The sequence below is a fragment of the Accipiter gentilis genome, chromosome 15 (genome assembly GCF_929443795.1).
Source record: "Accipiter gentilis chromosome 15, bAccGen1.1, whole genome shotgun sequence".
Lineage (NCBI taxonomy): Eukaryota > Metazoa > Chordata > Aves > Accipitriformes > Accipitridae > Astur > Astur gentilis.
In genome coordinates this window covers 18,293,907-18,320,848 of record NC_064894.1, presented here as the reverse complement: position 1 = coordinate 18,320,848, position 26,942 = coordinate 18,293,907, and the positions used below count along the sequence as shown (strand labels likewise).

At 35.3% G+C, this 26,942-nt stretch overlaps 1 protein-coding gene across 2 annotated transcripts in view; it reads right to left on the bottom strand.

Moving 5' to 3' along the window:
* The window catches only part of GRIK2 (glutamate ionotropic receptor kainate type subunit 2), a 424,554-nt gene that overhangs the window by 141,260 nt on the left and 256,352 nt on the right, over positions 1 to 26,942 (bottom strand). For both annotated transcript variants that reach the window (XM_049818325.1, XM_049818326.1), the window contains one exon: positions 5,359 to 5,582. In XM_049818325.1, coding sequence (XP_049674282.1) covers positions 5,359 to 5,582 — 224 coding nt within the window. The remainder of the gene's footprint in view (positions 1 to 5,358; positions 5,583 to 26,942) is intronic.

Here is a 26,942-nt window from a genome sequence, read left to right as displayed (position 1 = left end):
AGCTGCAACTTGGTTTAACAGAAATAAAAATCTCTGACTTTGAAATAATTGTTATGGAACAGTTTTGGAAAGTGTTTAATTTTTGGTGTGCTTTTATCCTTGTCTACTTACACAGTATTTTATAGTCAAGTGACAATATCCTCACTTGCATTACAACTGAGGCAAAACTAAATTTTTGCATTACAGCTGAGGCAAAACTATGTTAAAACTATGAGATAGTAAAAGAAGCAGATTTCAGGGTTGCCGTGTGGATTGCCCTGTTGGATGATGAATCCACTCCTGAAAACACCTCATAATATGCTGTAGTTCTCTAGGGAGGCCTCAGGAGATAAAATTCTCATAGGAAGAATGCTTGTTAAGAATAAAAGGCAAATATGCTAACTTCCTACTTGAATAAATATCAACACAGTAATTTAGTAACCAGAGCTCCAGAGTAACTGGAAGAGTAGTTCCCTCTCATTCTGCCATTAATTCCTTTCCATCGAGATAGATTTCAAGGAGTAGCTTGAAAATCAATCAGACAAGCTCAAGGACAGAAATCAGCTGATCAAGAAATATGAAATAAAAATGAAGACTGATGAAATGTAAAAGGATATGCATGCGCTCCAGAGAGAGATAATGCTCAGGCGTCTGTTCAAGTCTGAAGCAGCAGGCTATTCCTAAGCTTCTTCACAGAGAAAAGATTAAGATAAATGTGTGGAGACATTTTTAAAACTCTTGTCTTCTTTTATTATGCTTTATTTGAGCTGGTAAGAGAAAAATACAATTTGGTGATGAGGCAATGTTCATTGTGCTTTTATCACTGCTTACAAGGAAATGGAAAAACAGTTGATACTAAATGCTTTGACAGCTGAAACCAGCACAAGAGCTTGAGAAGTAGGACAGCATAATTCTGCTGAAGGGATGAAAAAGCAGGAAATCCTAACAAGTAGAGGTGAATCAAGCCCTTTGAAATGATAACCCATGATTCAGTATTAGCAATTAGGGCAGTGAGCACAGTTTAATGTATATTTACACAATATTCACTGATACTCCAGACAGCTCAATATAAGAAGTATAAGAGCTCATTAGTGGACTATTTTATCCAGAGTAGTTTATCTGCTTCACAGCTGATCCATAAAGGTGAAGCATCATGCTAAGGCAGGTGTTATCTCTTCCAGCTATGAAGATAGGTCACTTAAGAGTAAACTGCTTTATGACAGACAGACATGTTCACAGCAAACACAGATAAATACTTCAATGTGCAGGGAATCACTTAAAATCCAGTAAATTGGGTAGAAAATAATTGGATAAAAATATTTAAGGAGTTTAGCCTCTGATCTGTGTTTTCAGAAAAGATTCATGAAGACATGGATGTTTAAAATCACACATAAGAGACTCTAAAAAATATAATAGTCATGAGGACAGCCAGCTGAAGATGAATTTTGAAAGTGATGAATTGGAAGACTTACGTAAATCAAACATATTTAGCATTTTTAAAAGTATGAAACTGATTTTTTTCATGTTGCCTATGAAGAATGGAAAGTATTCTCCAGTTATGAACACATCAGATTTTGCAGAGACCAAAAATAGGAAACAGCTGTTTCTTATACACAGACTACTGGAAAAGAAGGGACAATATGTGTCTATGAAGCTGGCATACAACACTGTAAGAAATGAGCATGTTTCTTAGAAAAGAAACAATGGTTTGCATCAACAGACAGAAATGTAAAGGAATTCCCCTAATTGAGACTTTTCGTCATACAGATCAGAAAATGTTGTGTACTCGACAGAACTCCAAAAAGGAGTTGGAACACCCTACTCCAGTCTTAGTTTTCCTTCTAATCATATGTAAACTGTGAATTTAACTGGGATTCTAAATCAAAGAAACAAGTAAAGGCAGAGGCATAACGGGCAGATACTGGAATTGGAATGTAACAAGACATTAGATGACACAAAACACTGCTAACAGTGACACAAAGACACTGCTAGCTAGCATCAGAAACAGATCTATTACTGTTGCCACAAGAAAAAAAATGCTATATGACTTTCTCAGTTTGCAGAAAAGTAATAGGCTTAGTGTCAAGCAGACTGGGTTTATCTATCAGTCATCAGCCTGTACGGCAAAGGAAGGAACTTTCAGAGACTGGCCACCATAACTGCTTACATTCAACAGTCACAGCAAACCAGATTAAGAGGTTTTCATATATATGGAGAAATCACAGCCTACTATAATTCCCCACAAAGAATAAAAAATAAAGAAAACACCATGTAAAACACAGGTATGTGCATCCTATCCACAATGCAAAATCTGTATTGCCCACATAAATAGATGACTCATCATTTTGGGAGGGACCACAAGAAGAAAATGACATAGATAAGCCTTCCAGCTAACAAATAAATCTTTCTCCTAGCTTTTTGTTTTGTTGAGTATGCAAAGATTTCAGCTCTTTATATCTGGTTCTCAAATTGGAAGGAAAATCTAACGCTCTATCATATAAATGAAAAGACTAATAAAGATTTACATTACATTTTTTTCCCCATTTATGCCTAATATGTTACTCTATGAAAGTCTTTTCAGCAATTCTCTCTCAAAGACTCTTGAACCTTTTACTAATTTCTTCACCTTTCCCTAAATGCAACCATACAACTAATTAACGGGTGAAATCCAAGTACCACAACAGAACTGTACTTTCCATTTTCAACGTACCAAGCTCTTACATTCCAACACTGTTTGGAAGACATGGTGAAACAATAAAATCATGAAACACTTGACACAAAAATGGAAGGTCTAAATCTAAAAATAAATATTCTACTCTGAATACTCTGATGAGCTGTAATTACAAAACATGGTATCATAAAAGACATAGTAAGTACTGCTCCAAACATAGATACACCTTATTATGAAACACATAGTAATTATTACAAAACACTGCTGGTTAAATGTTCATTATGGAAGGATTGTTATGAGATAGAAATCTTCTTAATAAGACATTCCAGGTGGAACCTGTTAATTTAGTGGCATACAGTCCAACAGTTTCAGGACACCAGGACTGAAAAATACATCATCACCTGTGTGATACCTAACTTATAAACTGTACTGAAAATACATAGCCAGCACTATGCTGCAAAGTCCTCTTCACTACCACACTTCAGTTAGCAGCATCTCCCTTTACATGACAGGTACATTTTGTGAATTATATTTGCAAAAGGCTGTTCTACTTTTGAATAATGTTCTTTTCTCTCTTTAGCATTCAGCAGGAGATTACATTTTTAACAGGCCTGTTTCCCTATATGAACTATAGTGTTAGAAAATGCTATCACATATTATTAAGTCATTCTCCATTAGGAATAAAATCTGTAGATTGTCTTATATAGTCCTAGATGTTTTATTTCTAAATGTGTTATTGATATTTGATTATATAAACTAAGAGGTATTGAAAATCTCTAGATCTGAAGGCTGATATAAACTTAGGTGTAAAAAAGGTATTTTATAAAACTCTATTAAAAAATGAAAATCCTCTGCTCAGTATAAAACATATTTCGTATTGCTTTACAATGAAGATAATGCTTCCAAGTACATAAGGAATTTACGGTGCTAGTCACAAAAACAGCAAGTGAAAAAAGTTCAGCAATACTGGTCTACTGTGTGGCACTTCTGTTTAAAAATAAACATTCTTTCCAGTTCTGTTAGTGAGACCAAGTGGCTGAATAGCTTAATAAAAAAAAGGCTTCAAGAAAATGTATCTTTCCTACAAAATATGACGGGACACATTTTCAAAGCATAAGTAGGAACTCAGCCATACAACTCCTAGTAACATTACTGGGAGCTGCCTGTCAAAAGCACTGTGCATCATGCTGAAAATGTCCTTCAATGATAACAATAGAGTTAAAACTTTTGGACATATACATAAATATTTTACATGAGGTGTTTTACAAGATAACATTTGTGATTTATGCTCAACTGTTCTTTCAGAAGTAACTGTATCACAGGTATACCTCAGAAAAGAGTTTACTCTCTGGTTATGTAGTCCACTAAAATCTACTGTTCTTTCACAAAACTTTCAACATAAGTCTGGCTCTTTAAAGTAGACTTTTAGAGAAGGTAGAGAAGTGAAGTTATTCATTACAGAATATGTTTCAGTGTTATCTATATTACTTCAATACCTCATGTACTTTATGTACAGGTGATCTTGGTAAATTACTTTTAAACCGGCTTCTAAAGATATTGCCTCTCCCCTTAGTAAAGGAATGATACAACTTCTCCAAAATGAAGCAGATAGTATCAAAGAAAGATGAAAACCCCTGATATCAACTACAGCACAACAGGAAAAGAAAAATATGAAGATTCTACTGCGTACTACAGAATGAAATCATAAAAATCTTGGGTCTGAAGTGAGATTGCATTATTAAGTCAAACATAAAAAAAAAAAAATCTTAGTGAAGAGATAAAAGCTGATATAGTTTATATGTATTTGATTAAAAAAATATATTTGAAAGTGACTACTAGGAGGAATCTGCAAAAGAGATTATATTTACACCCCTAGGAACCATTGATTCACTGCTCTGAATTTTTTTTAGCTGTCACAGCAAAAGTCAAAGTTACAACATGTAAGACTGTATTTCTGTGAGCATCTGGAGTCAATCCTAATTACTTAACAAGGAAAGGGTAAATACAATGGGAATTTTTGACAAAAGATGTTTTACTGCTTGTCTATGTTGAAGAAAACATATTAAAAAGTGAGCCCTATATATCAAATTAATTTATAACTTAACAACTGTTTTATTGAGTTCCTCAACTCCACAAGCTCAACTAAACATGCTTCCAAAAACATTCCTGTCTGGGACTTTAAATTATGTGAGGTATCTCAGGATTTTAGCTAGCACACAATTAAAAACTAAATATTGTTACGCTACTTCTAAGATACTAATCTACATAAAGTAACTTGTTTTCTAACAGGTAGAGGCCCAATTTGTACATCTAGGATTAACATGGGCAGCTAAGTACTCAATTTGAGATTAAGCACCATAGCATCAAATGAAATCAGGCTAACAAAATAAAATGTCAACCCCTGTCTTTCTAAACACAGAATAATAGGGAAAAGACATTTCATGAATTTTCTTGTGTCTCTAAATTTGTAAATAAAAGGAGAAAGCTAGCTAGTATACTCAAGACTTAGTGACATAACAAACTGGAGACTTAGTATGGCAGTGGAGAAAATTAATAGTGAGAACCCTCATCATTAATTATTCTTCTGTACATCATGAAGTTAAAATATAAGAGTATGAAAGTAAGAAAATTTTTGTGACTTTTGACAATTATTAGGAAGAAAAAGATGGTAACAATTGCCAAAAAAATCACAAAAGTTGACATGTTACCTGGCTATGACAAAGAGCACACAACTGACACCCAAGTAAGCCAGCAGAATATACATCCAGATATCAGGGGAGAGAGGATTCAGGAAGGAGAAGACGCCCGGGTTTGTACCATTGGGCTTGCGGTACAAAATACTTATTCCAAGAGTCATAAAGGGCTTGGAAAAGTCGATGACCTTCTCTCGAACATAGGTAATTGCCAATGGTGCAACTGCAAGGTCAGCTTTCTGTTAACAGAAATACAAAAAGAGAAACAGGCCATAAGTCAGAAGAAACAGGTTTAGGTAGACAATCAGATTAGGCAAAACACAATCTTTACATGGAGGAGCTTTGTTCTTGTACTAGGTAGGCTGAAATTTACAACTCTCTTCTCCCTACAAGTAAGGAAACGGATTTATTCTACGTCCTGTTTGCTAAACTGACACAGTAGTATTTAGAGAAAATTAAAAGCACTATTACAGGGTTAGAAGTGAAGAAAAAAATTGCATCTTGCAGAAAACATGCACATCCTTTATCGCATCTTTTAAAACTTTTTAAAATGTACATATTAGCATAAGTCTTTTTGTCACTCCTTCACTGTGCTCTTTAGAAGTAACATATTTGTGAAGTAGATGTGAATATGCTTGTACAAGTGTAAGGAAAGGGCCAGGAAGCAGTTTTGCTTATTTTAGTATAAAAATATTGGTAGAAAATGAAGAACGTATTAAAATCAGAAGTGCTACACCTGAAAGGTTGCTACAGGGATTAAGTTCTAACAAAGTATAACTGTGCTTACTAGTTTCCAGAAATCACTATGAAACTTGTAGGTAACTGACTATTAATCAACTGCAGTATTTAAGAAGAAATCATACAGTAGAATGTATTTTGTCAACTTACATTGAGTTTTAGTTATTATGGCAATAATGCATAGGAGATTAGTAAATGGTCTACACTATTTTTATTTAAAACTTAATGGAAATCATAGTGACAAGAAAACTACAGCATCTACTTTTTAATCTCTGTCAACAGCTCTTGAAAGACTACTGTTCATGTCTGTATGTGTATATGTGCACATATGAAAGAGGGAAGTTCAGAGCAAGAAATTATACGGTACAAGACTTGGCAAGCTGTAAACTAAGAAGTCCTTGAAACTATACATAAATACAGGTATGTAGTAACAGAAATGGTATAGCTACTGTGAAATACTGTTATCCAAGTAACATAGCTGCAAGTAACACCATTTTCAGAATGCCTGTTCTAAACCAAGATCCAGAGATTTTATTCCCAATAAAACTGTACAAACTTATACTTTTATATACTTTCTTTTCCTCAGTTGGTATTGTGAATACCGTGTAACACAAAATCCCACACAATGTTATAGCATTTCAGTGTTCCCTTTTTTTGTTGTCTCACCTTCCACAAAGTTGTACTATAGTCTATTGTTGTTATGAGCATTTATCATATCATTAGATCTACTGTAGTAAAGTACTTCTATGTTACAATGTGAAACTCTATTGGCACTGTTCATTTAATTTGGTAAGGGTTTACTTTTCAAAAACATGACATACGTTTCATTTTCATTGGTATTCAGAACTTACAGGTATTAATCAGACTAGCGAGGCTTTATTTCACAGCAGCTGAGTTTTTATGGATTGCATATTACTGATGATATTCAAGCTGATGCAGAAAGAAAACAGTAAAGTAAGAAACCAAAACTAATTTGAATTAAAAGTTATAGGTCAACATGTAGAAGTTTGAGAAATGCAACAATTGAAGCTATTAGTTCGTGAGGCAACCAGCGGTCCTTACTCTGAGATTCTGAAGGCAACTCACTAGAGACTGTCAGAAGATCCAGCTGCCCAAAGACAGAGAAAATAGATCTTTTGGAAGGCTACTGGCAGTTGTGAATTTTAGTCTTAAAACATTGACAGAGCCTTAATGACTAACAAATAATTTCTTTTAACAAATACTGTAGGAAAGCCAACCCTTGATCATTAGATGAAAACAAAACCATATACAAGTGAATATAGGTTGTAACTATCTGCACTTGAACAAAGCTCTAGGGAAGTTGCAGATGAAATTAGAAAAATAACCAAACAAGAAACAATGCATGTCTCATATGATAGAACCGGACCATCCGATATCGCAACCTGGGAGGCAGAGATCCAAAATCTAGGTCCGTATCTTGATATATCAAGATTTTCTTCAGAGCTTTAATAACTCCATTTCAATATTCTTGAACTAATAAATCACCATAAGAACAAAAATTAAGCATCTCAACAAGAATAAAATCCAGAGTCTTTACTGACTGAGGAAACTAGCTGCTAGAATGGAAGACATAAAAATGTAGTATTGCCTCATGTAACCACTTTTGCTAATATATATTATCTCCAAAATATTCAATTCTCCTGGCAATTACTTCATTCTGAAATGGCACTACTTCAAAGTACAAGAAATAAGGGGCCAAGTTTCCAGAAGTGCAGTACCAGGCTCTCCTACACTCTTCTACAATGAAGCAATACAACCAAGAGAATTCTTTTTAGTTAATTTATCAGGATGAATTGGAGAGGAATGGTGTACAACTGGGATTTCATCAACCTACATTTATCAACATTAATAAATGAGTACATACTAAAATGGCTTTCTGATAAATTCCATAATAAAGAATAATTATCTCACTTGGCAATGATGTATGAATCCATTTTTTAGAAGGAATGTATATATAATTCTATTTTTTAAAGAAAAAAAAATTATTTCTCTGAAAGCATAATCCTAAACAGCACTTATTCATGACCTTAGAGTACTTGGGATGAAGGCCTTTTTATGACAGCATCCAAGGAGTGGTTAGGATAAGCTAGTCAGTACAGAGAAAAATTCTGCACCAAGTAAAGGTTAAAATAGCAATTAGAAACAAGTAAGTCTGACAAGGACATTCCAACGCAAGGTGTTGTCCTGAGCAAAATGCAAGAGCTGTACAGCAACACAAATCTTAGCCATACTATGTGATGAAGGAGCCCACTGCAGACAATAATGCCAACGGTAGATGGCACAGACTGAAAAAAAAATATTCCTCACAATAAATTCTTATTTTAATTATGTCAAGTGTGAGGAAATCACAATCCTGCATTCACTCCACCATTCAAAGATAAAGCATGATAAACTGGAGAATGGCACTCACATACTGCATCCATCTTGACAATTTTTCAAAGAGAGGTTCTGCAGAAAGGAAGAGAATAGCCAGGACAAGAGGGAGGAAGAAACAGAATTTATCATACTCTACAGGACACTTTACAAAGTCAGCTGAACCTTTGACAGTTATTCCCACCATGCTTTCTCCAAGTGCATCAGTTATTTTGAATGTTACTTTTAACAGTAGATTCTCAATAGTACTTCATCTTCCATCTTCACCCTCCATCTTAAAGGTTAATGATATTTTCTCCTTTCATACTAGCATACGCACTCCCAGTATGGTCTTCTTGCTACATTACTGCAGAACTCTGTGAACAGGGATTGCCGGACCTTCCCTTCTTTTTGTGCCATATGAGGATCGCATGTACTCTCTTCACAGCTGTGTAAAGGTTTCCCCACCTTGCTGCCATGTGCAGTTGTAGGATGTTCACTCACCAACAAACAATTCAAGGTATACAAAATTTATTTCTGCTACAGAAGCCCCTAAGGCACGCTAAAATCCTCCTCTTTTGCTTCTTCCTTTACACTGTACTTCCTAGCAGCTTGTTGACTGACAATTTTACATAAAGTAACATCTGAAGAAAAAAAAAGGAGGACCTTTTTCTGAGTTGCACAGGGCTGAAATTTGGTACATAACCACTAAGAAGACAAGTTTTAAAATTATACTTAAGTCAATCTATGCATGCAGCTACACAAAACTTCAGCAAGAAATTTGGACATAAATGTTGAGTAGTGCATGGGCCATAGCATGTATAAGTTGGTATTTGCAGATATTGACATTTTGTATGTGAAAATTAACTCTATAAAATATAACCTAGAAAAAATGCCACATTAATTTGGGGTGAAATTGAGTTTTGAAATCATTTAATAACTTCTACTAATAATGTTGGGGAAAGGGAAAACAAACATTGATTGAATTTTCTTTTGATGTTCCTTTTCTGAAAAATTTTTGTCTCACCTATTTTATTCAAAGGAATTCAAAGGAGTTTAAATACAATCTAGACATAGCAACCACAAAATGGCTAATAGTTATTTTTTATTAGACTCTACAATTACAGAATATTCTGCTATAATAATGGAGTTCTTTAGCCTATGTTAATGGAGTCTTCTGGTAAGAATTTTGCTGCTAATATTTTGCATTGATTTAGTATCCATGTAATATTTATATTAAAAATGCAGGGGGAATCATACAAATCTATATCTGTTCTCAGTTGTTTATACAGTCAATCCAATCAGACTGTGATTGTATAATATACATAGAAGTATACACATACACTGAAAATGCATTTTAGTAATTTTACTTCTATATGGGCAGGAATACAATTACTGCCTGTAAATATTTTTTAAAATAAAGGATGATAATTTTTTAAAAGGAAAAATCATAAGGCTTCTTTTTAATCCACTATGTCAGCTCTTCAGCCTAAGACCCTAAGTCAATATGTAAACTTCTGCAGCCACCTCAAATTTTTGAGATTGTTAAACCAGGCGCTAAATTTCAGTTACATTCCCTGTGGAGAAAATGCATCCCTAAGCTAGACAGAGGAAGACTAATGCCCAGCTTCAATAATTTAAACCCATCTAACAGGCTTTTAATGCACAGAGAACTTATGCATCACTCCTGTTCACAGAAGTGCATTTCCCTGCCGCTGATTTGAAAAACTAAGATCTGTAGTTTTCCTTTAAGCTTGTGATCTATCCTAAACTGCCTTGTTCATGCTGCTACATTATAGAAAATTTTACACCCTGTGTCTTTATTTTAACTAGCCACTTAGACATTATTTTGATATAAATTGTTTTTCACGTTTTTCTATTACCTTTCATGGATTGTAGGACAGTTCAGGTGGCAAGAGACATCAGGAGGTCTCTCATTCAATCTCCTGTTCAAAGCAGGGTCATCAACATGATCAGACCAGGTTGCTCTGAGTTTTTACCCAGTCAGTTTTGAAAAACTCCAAGGATGGAGACTACGTAACCTCTCTGGATAACCTGTTCCACTGCTTGCCTGTCCACATAGTGAAAAAGTTTCTACAGACAAGCAGTGGAGCAGATTGTTTAGACAGGTTATGCAATGTCCATCCCTGGAGTTTTTTAATTTATGCCAGGCACCACTGTGAAAAGCCCGGATGCATCTTCTTGATAACCTCCTCACAGGTCCTGGAAAGCTGCTACTAGAGGTTGCTACCTTTGCCAAGTAACATACCATAAAGTCCAAAACAAGTCCAGACTAGATAGCCAAGTTTAGATGTCATGCCTTCTTATTTGTGGGATCTTGACTTTTATAATTTAAGATTAATTGTTAGCAATATCATACCTAGATGAAACTTTAGCAGTTGTTACTTTATTAACATAATAATTTAACATAATAAAGTAACATGATGACAGTTTCAATAGGTACTGGCTCAAGTTACGCACGGGTTTCTAACTGCTGAGCTGCTTCTCAGTATTTACTGTTCAGCAACAAAAAGTTACTGAAAGATGGGTGGTTTACTCAGATTCATTTTACTGACACTCAGTAGTATTTCATAGCTGTTTCATTTCTTTAGATGTCCTTCTGTCAGCATGGCTAATACTCGTCTTGGCAAAGTCTTGAACAGCTGTGGTAACTAATGGTTGTGTTAGCTACAAGCCCTCAAGTCTTTAGAGGAGGGTCCTGATCTAGTAACCAACAAGATCATCTCCCCAGAGATCCAGATCTCCCCCCCAAAAAAACAAAACAAGGCTAACTGTTCTGCAGAGGAAATTTGCCTGCTGTCCAATACTACAGAAACAACTGCTACATGAATTCAACTACACAAAAACATTTGGGAACCTTCCAACAATGGCTTTTGAATAGGATTGAGCATATCTTTTGATCAACCTAGCAGTGTCTAGAACTGACTTTCGGTATTGTTTTCTGTTTGCTTCTTTATTATCCTCTGAACTTTTAGTCAAGGAAAAATACTAGTACTAAAACCATCAGGAACTCTGTAATTAGTTAATTTACATTACCTCCTCTTATTCAAGGTTAGTAAACCTAGGAATTTTTCTAGTCCATTCTCATTTAGCTATGCCAGCATGGATTAGATTTAATAGCTGAATAGATGTAACATGAGTACCCATTCAAAATAGTCACAAAGTTTCTATTTGTTGATTTATAGGATGCTGTTCCACAGAAGTATTTTGAACCAACTTTTTTTTAATCGACAGTTACAGAAATTGTATGTAAGAGGACTAGAGGCAGTGGACCATGAAACTACACTTAGCAGAAAGATGGATGACAATAAACTACAACAATAATAAAATCTCAGCCTTATTTCTTATCACTTCACTCCAGCAGAGTTTTCCACAAAGGACTCTTCTAATGGTTATAAGGGCAACATTCACATACCCAAAGAAAGGGCAAAGTGCCAAAGACAGTATTTACAAAACAGTGTAGATATTGTGGCTCAGCATTCAGGAAAGGGAGATTCCCCCCTTTAAAAAATAAAATAAAATAAAAAAAACTTAATTAAAATGTAACAGTTCTTCTTTACAGTTGTCACACTCTTTTTTTCCAAAACTGTATTTCTGTACCGGAGATGGTTTCTAAACATGAAAATTACTGGACACCATGCTCCAGCGCAGCTTCTTGAAATAAAATACAGAGGTAACATTGACTCCGTTTTTGTAGCTAGCATTTTTATCATTATACTTTCCAGATTTACTGCAACTTCCTGCAAGTATTTTTTTTTCCAGTTGTTAACCAGCTCTGTCACCTAGATTTTCAGTTACTGCATTCAGGACAAAAAAATCCCACACTTTTTGATTTTGACATGAATTCTGTTCTCAGATATATGAGTTTTTATCAAACTGTTTCAGTGAATTCATTTCATCATGCAATCAAGTTTGACTTGTATCATATTTTACTTGCTCCCCCTTTTCTGTATCACTTTGTCACTTGCAATTTCTTACAAGGGAATCAAAATGATTAATAATGTTTTTGCATATAATCTGGATGGGAGTAGATCACTGCAGGATATAATACCTCTTATTGATTAACAATTCTCAATTGACAACCTTTTGAAATCTATCATTTCATCAGCATAATTAATTAAGGGCATAAAATCCATTAATATGGACAAAATCAACCTCCTGTACACTCGTCCCCTCCAGCTGCATTTTGATGCAGCTATCAAAAGACTTTATTTTTAAAAGAATCCACACACTGATCAATGAATCATTAAATTCCAGTGCCTTAGGCTTTAATTAAAATTGATCATTATTATAAACAATAACAAAAAATTATCTTTTTAGAGAACTCCATCATATATGAAATAAAAACAGAAGTGTTTTTATATTGTGTATATTCTTAAAACATTATATATCATGCAATGGTTTACATGTGCCATAATCATAAAGGAATGGCTAATACAGTACTTATTACCCAAAAATATTGTCACAAACCTAAGGAAGAAAAATGTTACTAGTGTTGTTATGCACTTGATCCTAGCTTAGTTCTGTTCTGCCTAAGGTATATGTAAGCTAACTCATTTGAAAAACTCATTACATTTATTTAAATTCAATAAAGCTTATCCAAGCTCTAGGCATCTTTTAAGTACTGAAGATACCAGGATAAACTATTAACAATCAGCTTTAATAAAAATAAAATGCAAATCTTAAGGATAAAATCTGTGGTGGTTGAGTTAAAATGTTTTTTATATTTATAAAGATGAAATCTATGAAACACTTAAAAATGTCATTACTGTTATAATGTATTCTTTGTATTATGTGAAGTTCTGCTTCATTCTGGAAGACAAGGATTAACAGAGGGGTACAAATACATAATGAGTAAGAACACACAATATAACAAGAAAAAAACATTGATCAGCATGACAGGCAGATGTAGACAAATTCCTAGCCTAACTACTGCCCAATTAGAAAGTGAACAGATATAACAACATTTATGAATGACACTAAACTAATTATTCAAAGTAGCAAGACTTTAGAAGAATTGCTCCATGTCAACTTGCACAAAAAGATGTGGAGGACAGTAAATAAAATGAGCTCAGAACAAGAAACTGTCCAGGAATGCAGAGACAGAGTTAGGCTACCCAAAGCCCATCTGGAGTTGAACCTGGTGAGGAATGCCAAGGACAAGAAGGGCTACTACAAGTACATAAGCTACAAAAGGAAAACTAGAGAAAATGTGGAACTGCTGCTGAATGGGGCAGGGAACCTGGTGGTAAAGGACATGGAGAAGGCCAAGGTACTCAATGCATGCTTTACTTCAATCTTTACTGGTAAGAATACTGATCTTCAGAAATCCCAGGTCTCTGAGACTACAGGGCAAATCTGGAGCAAGGAAAACATAAATTTCAGTGGAGGAGGATCAGGTGAAGGAACATGTAAACAAACCACACATACACAAGTCCATGGGACCTGATGGGATGCACCCATGAGTGCTGAGGGAGCTGGCTAATGTCAGCCAATCCCAATTATCTTTCAAAGGTTGTGGAGATCAGGAGAGGTTTCTGAGGACTGAAATTAAAAGAATGTCACTCCTGTCTTCAAAACAGGCAATTCAGTATCAAATTAATTCCTGGAAAAGTGATGGAGCAAATCCTGCAAGTCATATTAAGGACAAGAAGATAACGGAATGTTATCAGCATGGATTTATAAAGGGGTAATATTGTCTGACCAGCGTGATATCTTCCTACAGTGAAATGACTGGCTTTGGTGGGTGAGTAGAGAGCACTGAATGTTGTTTATCTTGACTTTAGCAAGGTTCTCAACACTGTCTTCCATTAACAACCTCAGAGACAAACTGACAAAGTACAGACTAGATAAGTGGACAATGAGGTTAAATGAAAACTGGCTGAGCTGTTGGACTGAAAGGGCAATGTGAAGTCCAGCTGGAGATCTAGTGGTATAGTGCAGGGGTCAACACCCATACCAATACTGTTTAACATATTCATTAATGAGCTGGATGAGTGGACATAGTGCACCTTCAGCAAATATCCACTTTGTACAAAACTGGGAGGTGTGGCTGGTAGACTAGAGCTGCTATGTAGAAGGACCTCAGCAGGCTGGAGAAACAGGCAGACTGGAACCTTGTGAAGTTCAAATAAGGAAAATGCTAAATGCTGCACCTGGGAAGCATAAACCCAGGCACCAGTACACATGCTGGAAGGATGGTGAGCAGCTGGGCTGCATTAGGCAGAAGCATTGCCAGCAGGTTGAGTGAGGTGATCCTTGACCTCTACTCAGCACTGGTGAGGCACATCTGGAGTGATGGGTCCAGGTCTGGGCTCCCTGGTACAAAAGAGACAGGGACATACTGGAATGAATCCAGCAAAGGGCTACAGAGATGATTAAGAGATTGGAGTAGAGACTTGAGTGAGCTGGGACTGTTTAGCCTGGAGAAGAGAAGGCTCAGGGGAATCTGGTGAATGAATACAAATAACTGAAGGGGGGAAGGGAAGTAAAGAAGACAGAGGCAGACCCTTCTCAGTGTTGTTGAGTGAAAGAAGAGGTAATGGGCACAAACTGAAATGCAGGAAATTCCATTTAAACTTAAAACCCCCCTTTTCTATTGTAAGAATGGTCAAACACTGGAGCACGTTGCCCAGAGAGGTTGTAGAGTCTCCATCCCTAGAGACAGTCAAAACTTGATGGGACATGGCCTTGGGCAACCTGCTCTAGTTGACTGTGCTTTGAGCAGGGATTTAGACTAGGTGATCTCTAGGGTCAGTTTCAACCTCAACAATTCTTTGATTCTGTAGTGTAAGTAATTTCTCTTTCCAGTTCTCTACACACATCTCTGTAACAAACCCGCAGTATTATTTCTATTCTGGAAGCAGACAGAGAAAGAAAGTTTGCAACTAGTGAAACTAGGTTTGGCATATAGTCTCCTAAAACTGTCTGTAATATTGTTGATTTCCTGTTAAGCTACAAGTAGTTAAATAAATAGATGATCTAATTTTTAAAATTACAGAGACAACCAGAAATTGGTCAAATATTACAGGAATTTGAATACTAAATATGGCATCTATCTCATTTCTCTTATTTCTATATTACTGGTGTACAGTGAGAATTAAGAGAAAAAGGCAAATATTCTTGTCTGATAGCTACACTACAGAACAATTTTCTTAAAGACATCTCAAAATGATGAATTTAAACATTTAAATATAGCTAATAATTCAACAGAAGTTCTAGAGAGAACATGGTATGAAGTTAGATACAGGACCATTAAGTCTAGAATTGAAATGTGCTATTTCTCAGTCCCACAAAGCTCTATTGGTACAATGGCACTCTTTGCTGGTGCCTGGTTCTAGTTCTCTGATTCAGGCACACATCTGAAATCATGCTGCCACTGTAATCTAAGCTGCTACTGTTCTTTTGCAAAACTCTATCACCTTTATGCAGTTCTCTAATAGCAACAGGATTAGTCAAGAGAAGAGCAATGACACTATGCTTCTGTGGTGGCTTTTCATAACTGACCCTTTATTTTATCTTTTCTTTATTATTACACTGTAACAATAATATAAGTATAGATCTTACACTAGTTTTGCTTTTACGTTTTGGAATTATGAAATACTACAGTATTGCAATAGCTCCTTTGAGGGCCGGAGGGATCATTTTCAAACTGACTTGAAAATCATAAGACGTGGAAGTGACAGGGCTGAATGCTGCACATGACATTTTGAAAGAGCTCAATTATTTTTCTAAGTTTAAAAACTAACAAAGATAATTAATTACCACAAATTTGAAGAATATTCTAGAATAAGTGTAGCACTTTACCAATCCACATAACAAAAAAATCTCACAAAATACATCTATGTAAGTCTTCTATTTTTAAGGCAAAATCTACATTGCCTCAGGCACAAAATGGCTTTCTAGTTAACAACCTATTTTCCATACTATAAATAAAGATTTTACTTCCAATAACAGATTATTGTATACACTTCTAAAGCAGAGCAAGAAGTAAAAAATCTTTCTTCAACCTTATTACTTTTCATTTCTTTAAACTTGACTTTATTACCTGAAAAATTGGAGCTGTTTGTTTTGGTTTTTTTAATTACATGGGTTTTAAACATAAAACATTGTCTCAGCATGTCACTTATTTATCCAATATTCTGACTAAAAAAATTCTAACAGGTATCTATACTGTTTCACAGTTTCTACTAGCACTTTACGAGTATCATGCCCCACACATTCATACAAAAATATACTTTCATTCTTTACAAGCACCTATATGCAGTCATTGATATGCATATGCGTATGTGTATACAATTTTTTTCACACCAATATACATTCTCAGGAAGGCAAGTTACTCATCTTTGGAAGTTACCACACATTACTGCTAATCAGGCCTTCAGAGGTTGGGAAATAGCAGAATAAAAATTGACTGTGCAAATCAATTTCAAGCTATTGTGACAAAGTAACACGATTTTCTTCCTAACACACACACACACACACACACAATCAGTTTCATTTTGTGTATTTTGGGCTTAAGTAAAGCTGCTGTGATGGTTTCTTTTTTTTTTTTTTTTTTTTAACTCTGAATGTTTGACTTTTGTATAATTTTCTTAAACAACTGAATTATCTTTGATCTTGTAAGAATAACAGATCAGAATTAATACCTTTCAGTTCCCCAAACAGTTTGGGTGATGTTCTGTTTTGGGCATCATTCCCAGGAACACATCTCCTGCCAGCAGATTCTGCAACTCTTTTACCAAAATGTTGCTTTGCTGAAAGTTGACATACTCCAGGATTCCACAGTCCCTACTCCCTGCCTTCCATGAAATGTTCACTTTGAGATGTGTTGAAATTCTTTGGTGATGAGCAAAAGACAAATTGCAGCACAGAGCTTTTGAATTTTTTTTTTTTCGAGCTTTTAGTATCAGTAACAACATTAAGAATTCATTTGTTTGTGTTAATTGTGCTTCATGAATACACCTGTAGTTGATTTATATAAGTCCCCTGCAAGTCTTTCAAAATCCTTCTGTTACCATTTCCAAATGAACAAAACCCAAGCAAAGTTTAAGTAGCAACATTTCTTATGAACATGCTCAGAGTATGCCATGTTCACATTTATGAGTAGAATTTCTGAATTCCTGATCTACCAAGCATGCAATCAAACTCCTTAGTCATTACTTCTAGGAGGAATGAGGTTAAAGTAAGATCTAAGTAGGCAGAGAGGAGGACTAAGGGAAGATTGGGAAAGCTGGTACCAATCAACTTTCCCTGTAAAGCTGAAATTATTTTGATCTTTGTAGTGATCAAGTACCATCCAATGAAGTATAGATATTGTAGAAACAGACTGAATGAACAGATTCATGATAAGCTCTAAAAATAACTTGCTGAAGATTTGACATCAAAAACAGAATTGCAAATCACCTCCTTGGAGGAAAAGCACATCTTTGAATAGAGAAGTTGTTTCATCAATTTTCTCCAGGTAATTTAATTTCTACTAAATGGGGCCAACCCCAGCGACCAACCTTTTCTGAACCAGAAGATACAGAATAAAAATGTGGACACATGAATTTACCTAATAAAAGGGATAAGTCCCAATGGAAATTAACGCTGCTATTAGAGAATTCTAATTTTCACATGTATTTCACTTCAGCAGACATATACATAGAAACAATAATCCCCATGTTATTTTCTACCATTCTTCACTATCATTATAGCAACAAAAGTGATTGTAAAGATCAGATAATTGTATGAGGATATGAAAAATTTAACACTTTTTATGAATACAGCCGTAGCCCTGGATCCCATCAGGTCCTAATCATTGCTGTAAGCACAGATGATGCTTGAGTTAAAGAGTTATCTTTTGGAGTCTCATTTGAAAAACTTCATGTTGCTGCCTTGATGGGCTATGATTCAGTTCACTGGCAGTGCAGTGAAAATGAATGCCAATTGTTCACCGTACAGTTTTTATCTGTGACTGAAATTTAATCATTTATATAACCAAGTGCATTACCTAAGCATGTCCAAATAGCTAATAATCATAAATGGGGATTATACTGGTTAGACTAAAAACATATTCTATGTTAATGCTTATGTACTAATTCTTTCACCCAGTATCTAAAATATTTGGCCCCTAATTTACACTTGATTTGGCCCAGTGCTAGCATTCTTTTGGCAGTAACTTCTCAAGGAACATTTGAAATGATTGCCCACAATTTCCCAAAACTTGTGAACCTGTGACTAGCCACACCTAAAAAAAGAAAAGAAAAAAATAAAAGAGGGAGTGGGGGGCAAGTGGGCAAACATCCTATTTATCAATGTGGGCAGGCAGGAAAATAGTTAAGAGAAGGAACAGAAATTACAAACTAACAGTTTTACATGGTAAAACACGCTATTTATCACGAGGGATCCTGGCTACTAAAGTAAATTAGGGTACTTCCTGAATTTTATCTATACTTTAAATAAAATCCTGAGTTATCTAGCAGAAATGCCAAAAGACAGAGTATGGATGTTGCTCCAAAAAGTAAGCTCGAGTCTGGCAATTCACTGACAGAACTTGATAAGACTGCTAGAATGAAAAAGAGAAAAAAACAGAAATGGAAAAAGAAGACAGGTTATTTTCACATAGCAACAGAAAAGTGATTTTAAAAGAAAAATATTCATTAGTAGTGGTTAAAATTGTGAAAATTAAAATTAGAAAACCATAATACCCTAACTATAAAAACCATTACTTAGGCATACTGTAGTTAAATGACAAGAAGCCAATATTCACTTACCCCTAGTCTCAAGACATTTCAGATAAACAGGCCCCTGAGTACAGATCATCAGAAAAAATCCACACATCTCAGAGCACTTATTGAGAAGACCCTACTGTCAAAGTCTCCTACCACTTTGGGTGTCAAATAACTGAGAATATACTTAAAATCTTTCATCCAGTGTCTTTGGGAAACATAGGAAGTGATCAGCTCAAAAGATCATGTAATAACATTTACGACTACTAAAAAAAGTGTATACGTTATTATTCTCTGTGTCTTACTGTAGTATTAGAAATACTGCTGGACCTTGCTTTACTAAATGCAGACTGTGTGGAAGTTCCTTGCTTTTTGGAAAATAATTGCTCACTCTCAACTGCTCTTTTGTTGAAAACTACATCTTCAGTGTGTCCTGTACTTGAAATCAGTAACACACTCCTTGCCTGCAATTTAATAAGGAATTCATACATGCACTTCTGCTATGTTCCTCACTGAATTAATACATAAATTTTGCACACTTGAACTAAGCTTCTGGCTTGGGATTTCTTTGACATTTTAGATTACTGAGGGTTTGGATTTCCCTGGCATTTTTTCATGGCTTTCTGCAATACTTTCTGCTGCACTCTATCCGAAATCTATTCTCTGCATAACATTTACTCTGAGTTAGGATCTGTTTGTACATTTTTCCATGGGAATATCATACACAGCCCTTATTAGAAAGTGACTAAGTAGACATGCAAATTAAGTGTCATCTTGTAAGTGAGTATAGAGACCAATGTTTGGCTGTTGGTTTGAAGCAGTAATAAAGCCACAGTTGCTAGTAATTCTATGGTCATCTCTTTGATCGTTCACCTTAAAGCACCCCCCCCCCCCCCCAAAAAAAAACAAAAAAAAAGGAACAGAAGATGCATAGTATGTCATATTTAAGTGAATTACATTGATAAATTCAGACACACAAGATAAGAATTTGCAGGGAGGTTCTGTAAATCTATGAATATATTCAGTATGCTCAAAGTGAAAAATAGAAGCTCAAGCAACAAAAGAGACACAGTTAGTTGCTTGTCAGGGGGACACCTGCTGCTGCTTATTCAGCTTGGGACAAATGACATTGGAAATAAAAGGTCAGAGCACTTGAAGTTGTGGATTAATGAATTAACAATCAGACTGAAAGGCACAAAAAGCACAAGTGATATCTTCTGTCATATTACAAATTAGCATAATAAATTATCCTATAGACCCCAGGAAAGATTTCACACAGAAATGAAATGCTACTTTAATGAGGAAAAGAAAGCATGCAAACAATAATAACTGAAAGATAATATGAACATTTAAAACAGTAAATATACACATGAAAAATAAATTACAGGCACTTAACAGTTAAAGAATTATGGATACGTTATGCCAGAATAACTGGAAGGAGTCGGAATACTATTTTTAAATATTGAATAACGTGAATTAGTAGCTTTGTTTAAAGGGAGGGTTGTGCTGGAAAACAGCCAACATAACAAATGTAACTAATAATGATTACTGAAAATTCAGAGAAGAATGGTTCAGCATAGAACAGTAATGCTTAATCTGCAAGGTAAATAAATATATACCAAGAAATAAAAATGCACTCACAACAGATGGCCTTCAAATGGCTAAACAGATAAATCAGGAAAGAGATAAATTATAAACAAAACATAAGAAAGCAGAAAATACAAGCAAATAAGGATAAGAAAACTGAAATACAAACAGTAGTATTTTAAACATATACACAGAGTACGGAAAAAAAGGAATTGTGTTGTCTTTTTTTTTTAAAGAGCGTAGGTAAAAATAAAATAAAATGGCAAGATACTAGAAAATAACATACAAAAACTTCAGCAAAAATCAGTAGGCATTCAGCTTACCGTCTATATTCATCTATATTCACCAGAGTTGCTGGTTCAAGCAACAACTATATCTTAACTGCAGACTTGCCAAAACACTATGTGGTTTATAAAAGGTTACCCCTCAAAACATCATCTCCCCAAAGGATCAGACTTCAAGTTTCTGTTATATATAGAAAAAAATTAGCATGATTAAAATTTGTATCATGTGACAGCTTAGATTCAGTTGCAGATGCTAGCTTAGATCTAAGATTTGAAAAAAAATTAACTGTCTCACATAGTTTGTCAAAAATATAGTTTAAATTTTGTACTTAGAGATGAGCTTAGACTCCTCTGTAAGTACAATACATTATGTATTAAATGACAATTTAAGTTCCACTTTTGTAATGCAAAACTGCTCAATGTATCCGATGTAAACTCATAAAAGGAAAGGAGTAATTATTATAAAAAGTGTGAAAGCTTTATAGCTGAATGAGACATTTTGTAATGAAATCTATGAGCAAAGAAGACTTGGAAACTCCAAAATCAAGATAGATTTATGGATTCTGTGGGTGAAAATTATTCAAAGACAGGTAAAATGTTACAGCTTCTGCTGAGCTGAGTATTTATCTTCCTTTCAATGACACTCATTCAAACTGAAACCCAACGAGTGATATGTGAGTGCTCAGAATTTAGTATATGTTATTACATCTTGTATACTGAGCTGAGATTTCCTCAGTGTATTAAGGACATAACATTAAAATATTTCCCTGTAATATAATTTATTTGATGACATTTTACCTAAAATTTCACAGTTTTCTTTAGCCTTACTTCTAGACCTTGAAATCCTCCCTCTGAAGGAGTCCTGAACACTTTTCACCTTGTCATAGTTTAACCCCAGCCAGCATCTAAGCACCACACAGCTGTTCACTCACCTCCCTCACAGTGGGATGAGGGAGAGAATCGGAAGGGTCGAAGTGAGAACACTCATGAGTTGAGATAAGGACAGTTTAATAGGTAAAGAAAAAGCCGCACACGCAAGCAAAGCAAAACAAAGAATTCATTCCCCACTTCCCGTGGGCAGGCAGGTGTTCAGCCATCTCCAGGAACGCAGGGCTCCATCATGCGTAACGGTCACTTGGGAAGACAAACACCGTAACTCTGAACGTCCCCCCTTCCTTCTTCTTCCCCCAGCCTTATATACTGAGCATGACGCCATATGGCCTGGAATATCCCTTTGATACTTTTGGTCAGTTCGGGGTCAGCTGTCCCAGCTGTGTCCCTTCCCAATGCCTTGTGCCACCCCAGCCTACCCACTGGTGGGGTGGGGTGAGAAGCAGAAAAGGCCTTGGCTTTGTGTTAGCACTGCTCAGCAGTAACAAAAACATCTCGGCATTATCAACGCTGTTTTCAGCACAAATCCAAAACATAGCCCCATATTAGCTGCTATGAAGAAAATTAACTCTATCCCAGCCAAAACCAGCACACGCCTTCATTTAAAAAATGTAGATGTGAAGTGTTAAGAACCAATATCAGCAGATTGCAAAGAAACACTCTCAGACAATACAAAAGTATTGTGACCCAAGCCTAGCAATGAACTCAAGGTTCTCAAAACAGCAACGGACAGAACCCAGTACAAAACCACTCCACCTGTACAGGTTTAGAACAATGAAGATTAACACACACCGCTAACCACCTGCACAGGATAAGCACACACTGATCCTGCATGGGATAAGCACGCATTTATTACACAAACAATGGTAAATGATTAGTCTACCCCTTAACACAGGTGATTTAATTAGTCTACACAACTGTATTGTAACATATATAAACCCTGCCTTCCTCAATATCAGGGTGCCCAAGCACTAGGCTGGGGCATCAGATGCACATGGCTTAAGAAAAAATCCTTTGTAATTCTATACTCTGTCCGTGTCTCTCTCCTCAGTCAGCGGTGGACACCCGAGGCACAAGTGTGGGTTTGAGTCCCACCAGAAACAGAGGCACGTTAGTGGGTTCGAGTCCCACTAGAAAGGAAGTGAGTCCCACTGGATTTCCCTTGACATAAGCTTCTAAGCCCGTTATATTATCTACTACACTCACATGATCACTCACTTCTTCCTATTATTCATTACAGATCTGTGTAACACTTACCTTTGCCACCTCGAACAGTAGTACTTGCATTCTCTCTCCTTTCTTACTTATTTTCCTTAGTCTGAACAGCCTGAATATTCCCTAGCATAAGAAATGAAAAATAACTTTCTGTCTGTGAATACAAGTTGTGTTGATGAGTTATATTATGCATCATGTAAACCGCCCCATCAACAGAAATCATGTATTTAAAAAACAAAAAAATAGGCCTTATTAAGCCTATTTTTGAATGTGAAACTAAAGTACATGCAAATTTGTTGGGCCTTTTTTTATTTTTATGATGAATATATGTGGTTACTCCTCAGGCAAAAATGGACAAAACCCATGAGGTTTTATCTAAAAAGATTAATTTAAACCAAGATTTGTGAGATAATTTATCTCATGCTATTAGCCTAATGAAAAAAATATTTCAACAAACTATACAACCAGATGAAAGACAGGCATTCTATCCAGACAGCTTAAATGATCTATTTAAAGGTACAGAAAAACTAGGAACACAAAAAAACCCCCAAAACTTGTTATGAAGGCTCTGTTAGCAAAATTATTATTTTCTTTCTTAATGGATAAAGGTCTTCAGACAGCTGTTTTTCCACATTATAGTTTCTCATGGTAATCCTTATTTTTTCCAGCTCCTAATACAAGCATGATAGGTGACAGGGATAATGAAAACTAATTGGAAAATAGCGTAATTCCGTGAGAAAACAGCTATGTTTGCTTGTATAAACAAGTATCGGCATTCAGAAAAGTCTTAGTATTCTTTTCCGAGAGAGGAATTTATCTACTCACATTTACTGACAGTAATTAAAAAAAAATAAGATTAACACTCAATGAATACTGTAGCAAGTGCAATACAAATATAATTTTGTAAACAGATTGTAACCTCAAAATTCCTTCAAGCACAACCTACATGTCAGCAAACACCAAAAGGCAGACTCCTGGGCTCTTATTCCCCAAGCCCTTTTCTATATTGGACTAGAGCTTGTGACATGCTTTAAGATATCCCCATGCCTCTAGTTGCTGTTCCATCAATGAAAGGGTCTCCCATAGGTCTTAGATTTGACAGAACTATGTGGGTGTCTTGGACAGCTCAAGGAAGCTCAAGTGGCACCAGACACTTACGTGCGGTCTACTGGCTTAATCCGTGGCAGTTTAAACTCCCATCACAGCCAGTGAAGGTCTAATCAATACAGATGATGGAGCCTGAAGAGCAATTCAGCTGACCAAGTTCTAGAAAAGTGTTCTGTGTTCCTGAATGTGTCTACTGCATAAAACATACCTCAAACAGCCAACCCATCCTCAAATATGTTGCTCTAGAATAGGAGGGATGTCCTCTGTGACATCTGCTGCCTTATGCAAATGTGCTTGAGATCATGGAGCATCTAACCTGAATTAATCCACTGGACACAGGTTTAGAAGATAAGCCAAATTTCTCTCTCAGCTCTGGTATAATTTTTTGCACTAGGTCTCTATTGGCTAAAACAGAAGCCTACGTAGCTAGTGCTCCAACAGGCACCTTTTATCAAAACATTCACTTCGGCATTTTAATCCTGAACTTAGTCTCTCGCAGGTTGTCTTCCACTCTTGGATACAACATTCTAATCTGTGGAATTGTAATCTACATTAAATTGACTTTATGAGGCCTGATTTAAGATGTTAAATAGGTTCTAAATATGTATCTGAAAGAAGGAGTTCATATCAAAATAATCCTTTTTGAGAACATCTGCAATCATTAGTACCTTGTTTATATAATAACACTGAGTAAAGGTAGGCATTGTCAAAAATTACCTTTCACATCTATTACATGAGCTGCCCTTGTTTCATAAAACTATCATGTTTTTTTACCCTCTCAAATTCCATGCTTTTCACAGATAAACCTCATTTTTTTCATGAGTCAAAATTAACAAGACTGCCATAATGTTAATTATCTCAGCAAATACCTTGACATGCACAGAAGATGGTCATGAAAAATCTATTTTAATATGTTAATGAACACAAGTCAAAGATACCACTTCTCTGAATAAAGAAAATCTGCCCAAGATTACCAGGACTTTAGAATAATATTATTTATAGGAAGAAAAAAAAAAAAGGTATATTTAATGCTCTCAACACAGCTTCTTTTTAAAGGAAGAGAGAATAGGAAATATTTTTTTTTTTGCTTAAAAGTGATGATCAATTGCAAATTTCAATGTACAATTAATGTGTAAAAAAAGTAAGATCTCTTTTTTAAACTGGTTCACATGTGTATTGTACTTAGGTTTTCTATAGTTTGTATATTTAAAGAAAGGGTCCTTCAAAAGAAAGGAATGTAAAAAAACCTCAACAACTAGTACATTTATAATAAAGCTTTACCACCTCAAGAATGCAGAAACACATTTTTTGTAAAGCCAAACTTTAAGAACTAAACTTTAAAGTGTTACCAAATAAAATACTGCAATTACATGCACCCAGTTCTCCCTTCTAAGAATGCAAATAAGTATCTTTGCAAAAAAAAAAAAAAGAAAACAAAGCAAATTAAGCAGATCTCTGAGTTTCTGTGGGTTTGGGATTTTTGTTTTGTTGCGGGGGGGTTGCACAAGTACTTTCACAAAAGATGCACACTCATTTTGCAGATGCTGGTGGAAAGATATCTTACCCTGAAGTTAATTCTTTTTCAGACAAGAAAAGTGTTAACAACAGACTCGATAATCATTTTGCAGTGCTTGACATGTTATAATGTATTTTAATATACTGTGAGTAGTATCAGTTCTAAGGAACTTAAAAATAATACCGCAAGTATGGAGAACTAAGACAGAGACAATAGCATCAAAATGAAATTAATACTTTTTTCCTCTAACAAAAATCTTCTGCTTGTTTACTCAAGTAGAAAAAAATGTAAACTATGCATATCATTGTCTGGTATCTCACCATTCACAAGATATAGTAGCAGGGGAAGAATAATTTCTAAGATAGCTGATAAAAAACTTGTGTCCTAGCTTTCTTTTATTTTATTGAAGTCAGAATGTTCCATGGTAACAACAAGTCTTTACCCAAGTCTTCAGAAGGAAAATCACTAAGACACCAAATTGACTGGAGGTCAACATATGATCCTAAACTAAACATCTGATCCTAAAGTTCTAATTTTGTCAAAATCTCTTTTAATTAAAATGTTTAATAGATTTTGTTTCCCTTCCTCTATAGAGTACAAAACCCAGAACAACAAATTTCAAAGAGAAATTCACTTGTCATTAATTGATTGAAAAATACTTCCCAAAAGAATTTCTAACAAAAAAATGTTTTTGATAACAACAGTTACAGTCAGTATATTCTCTTAACTGGGAAACAAAAAAAAAATCTATTTTAGGATTCATTTCAGAGTCAAGTTCTCTGTTGAAATGTGAACAAATGTTACTAGCAGTTTCTACAAAACACAAAAATAAAATATCAAGGAGTTTTAACGATACTGTCATGATTCAAACAGGAACAGTGATATGGAAATAAAGCACTTAAAACATAGAATCATAGAATCATTTAGGTTGGAAAAGAACCTTAAGATCATCAAGTCCAACTGTTAACCTAACACTGCCAAGTCCACCACTAAACCATGTCCCTAAGTGCCACGTCTACACGTCTTTTAAATATCTCCATGGATGGTGACTCCACCACTTCCCTGGGCAGCCCGTTCCAATGATGGATAACCCTTCTGGTGGAGAAATTTTCCCAATATCCAGTCTAAGCCTCACCTGGTACAACCTGAGGCTTT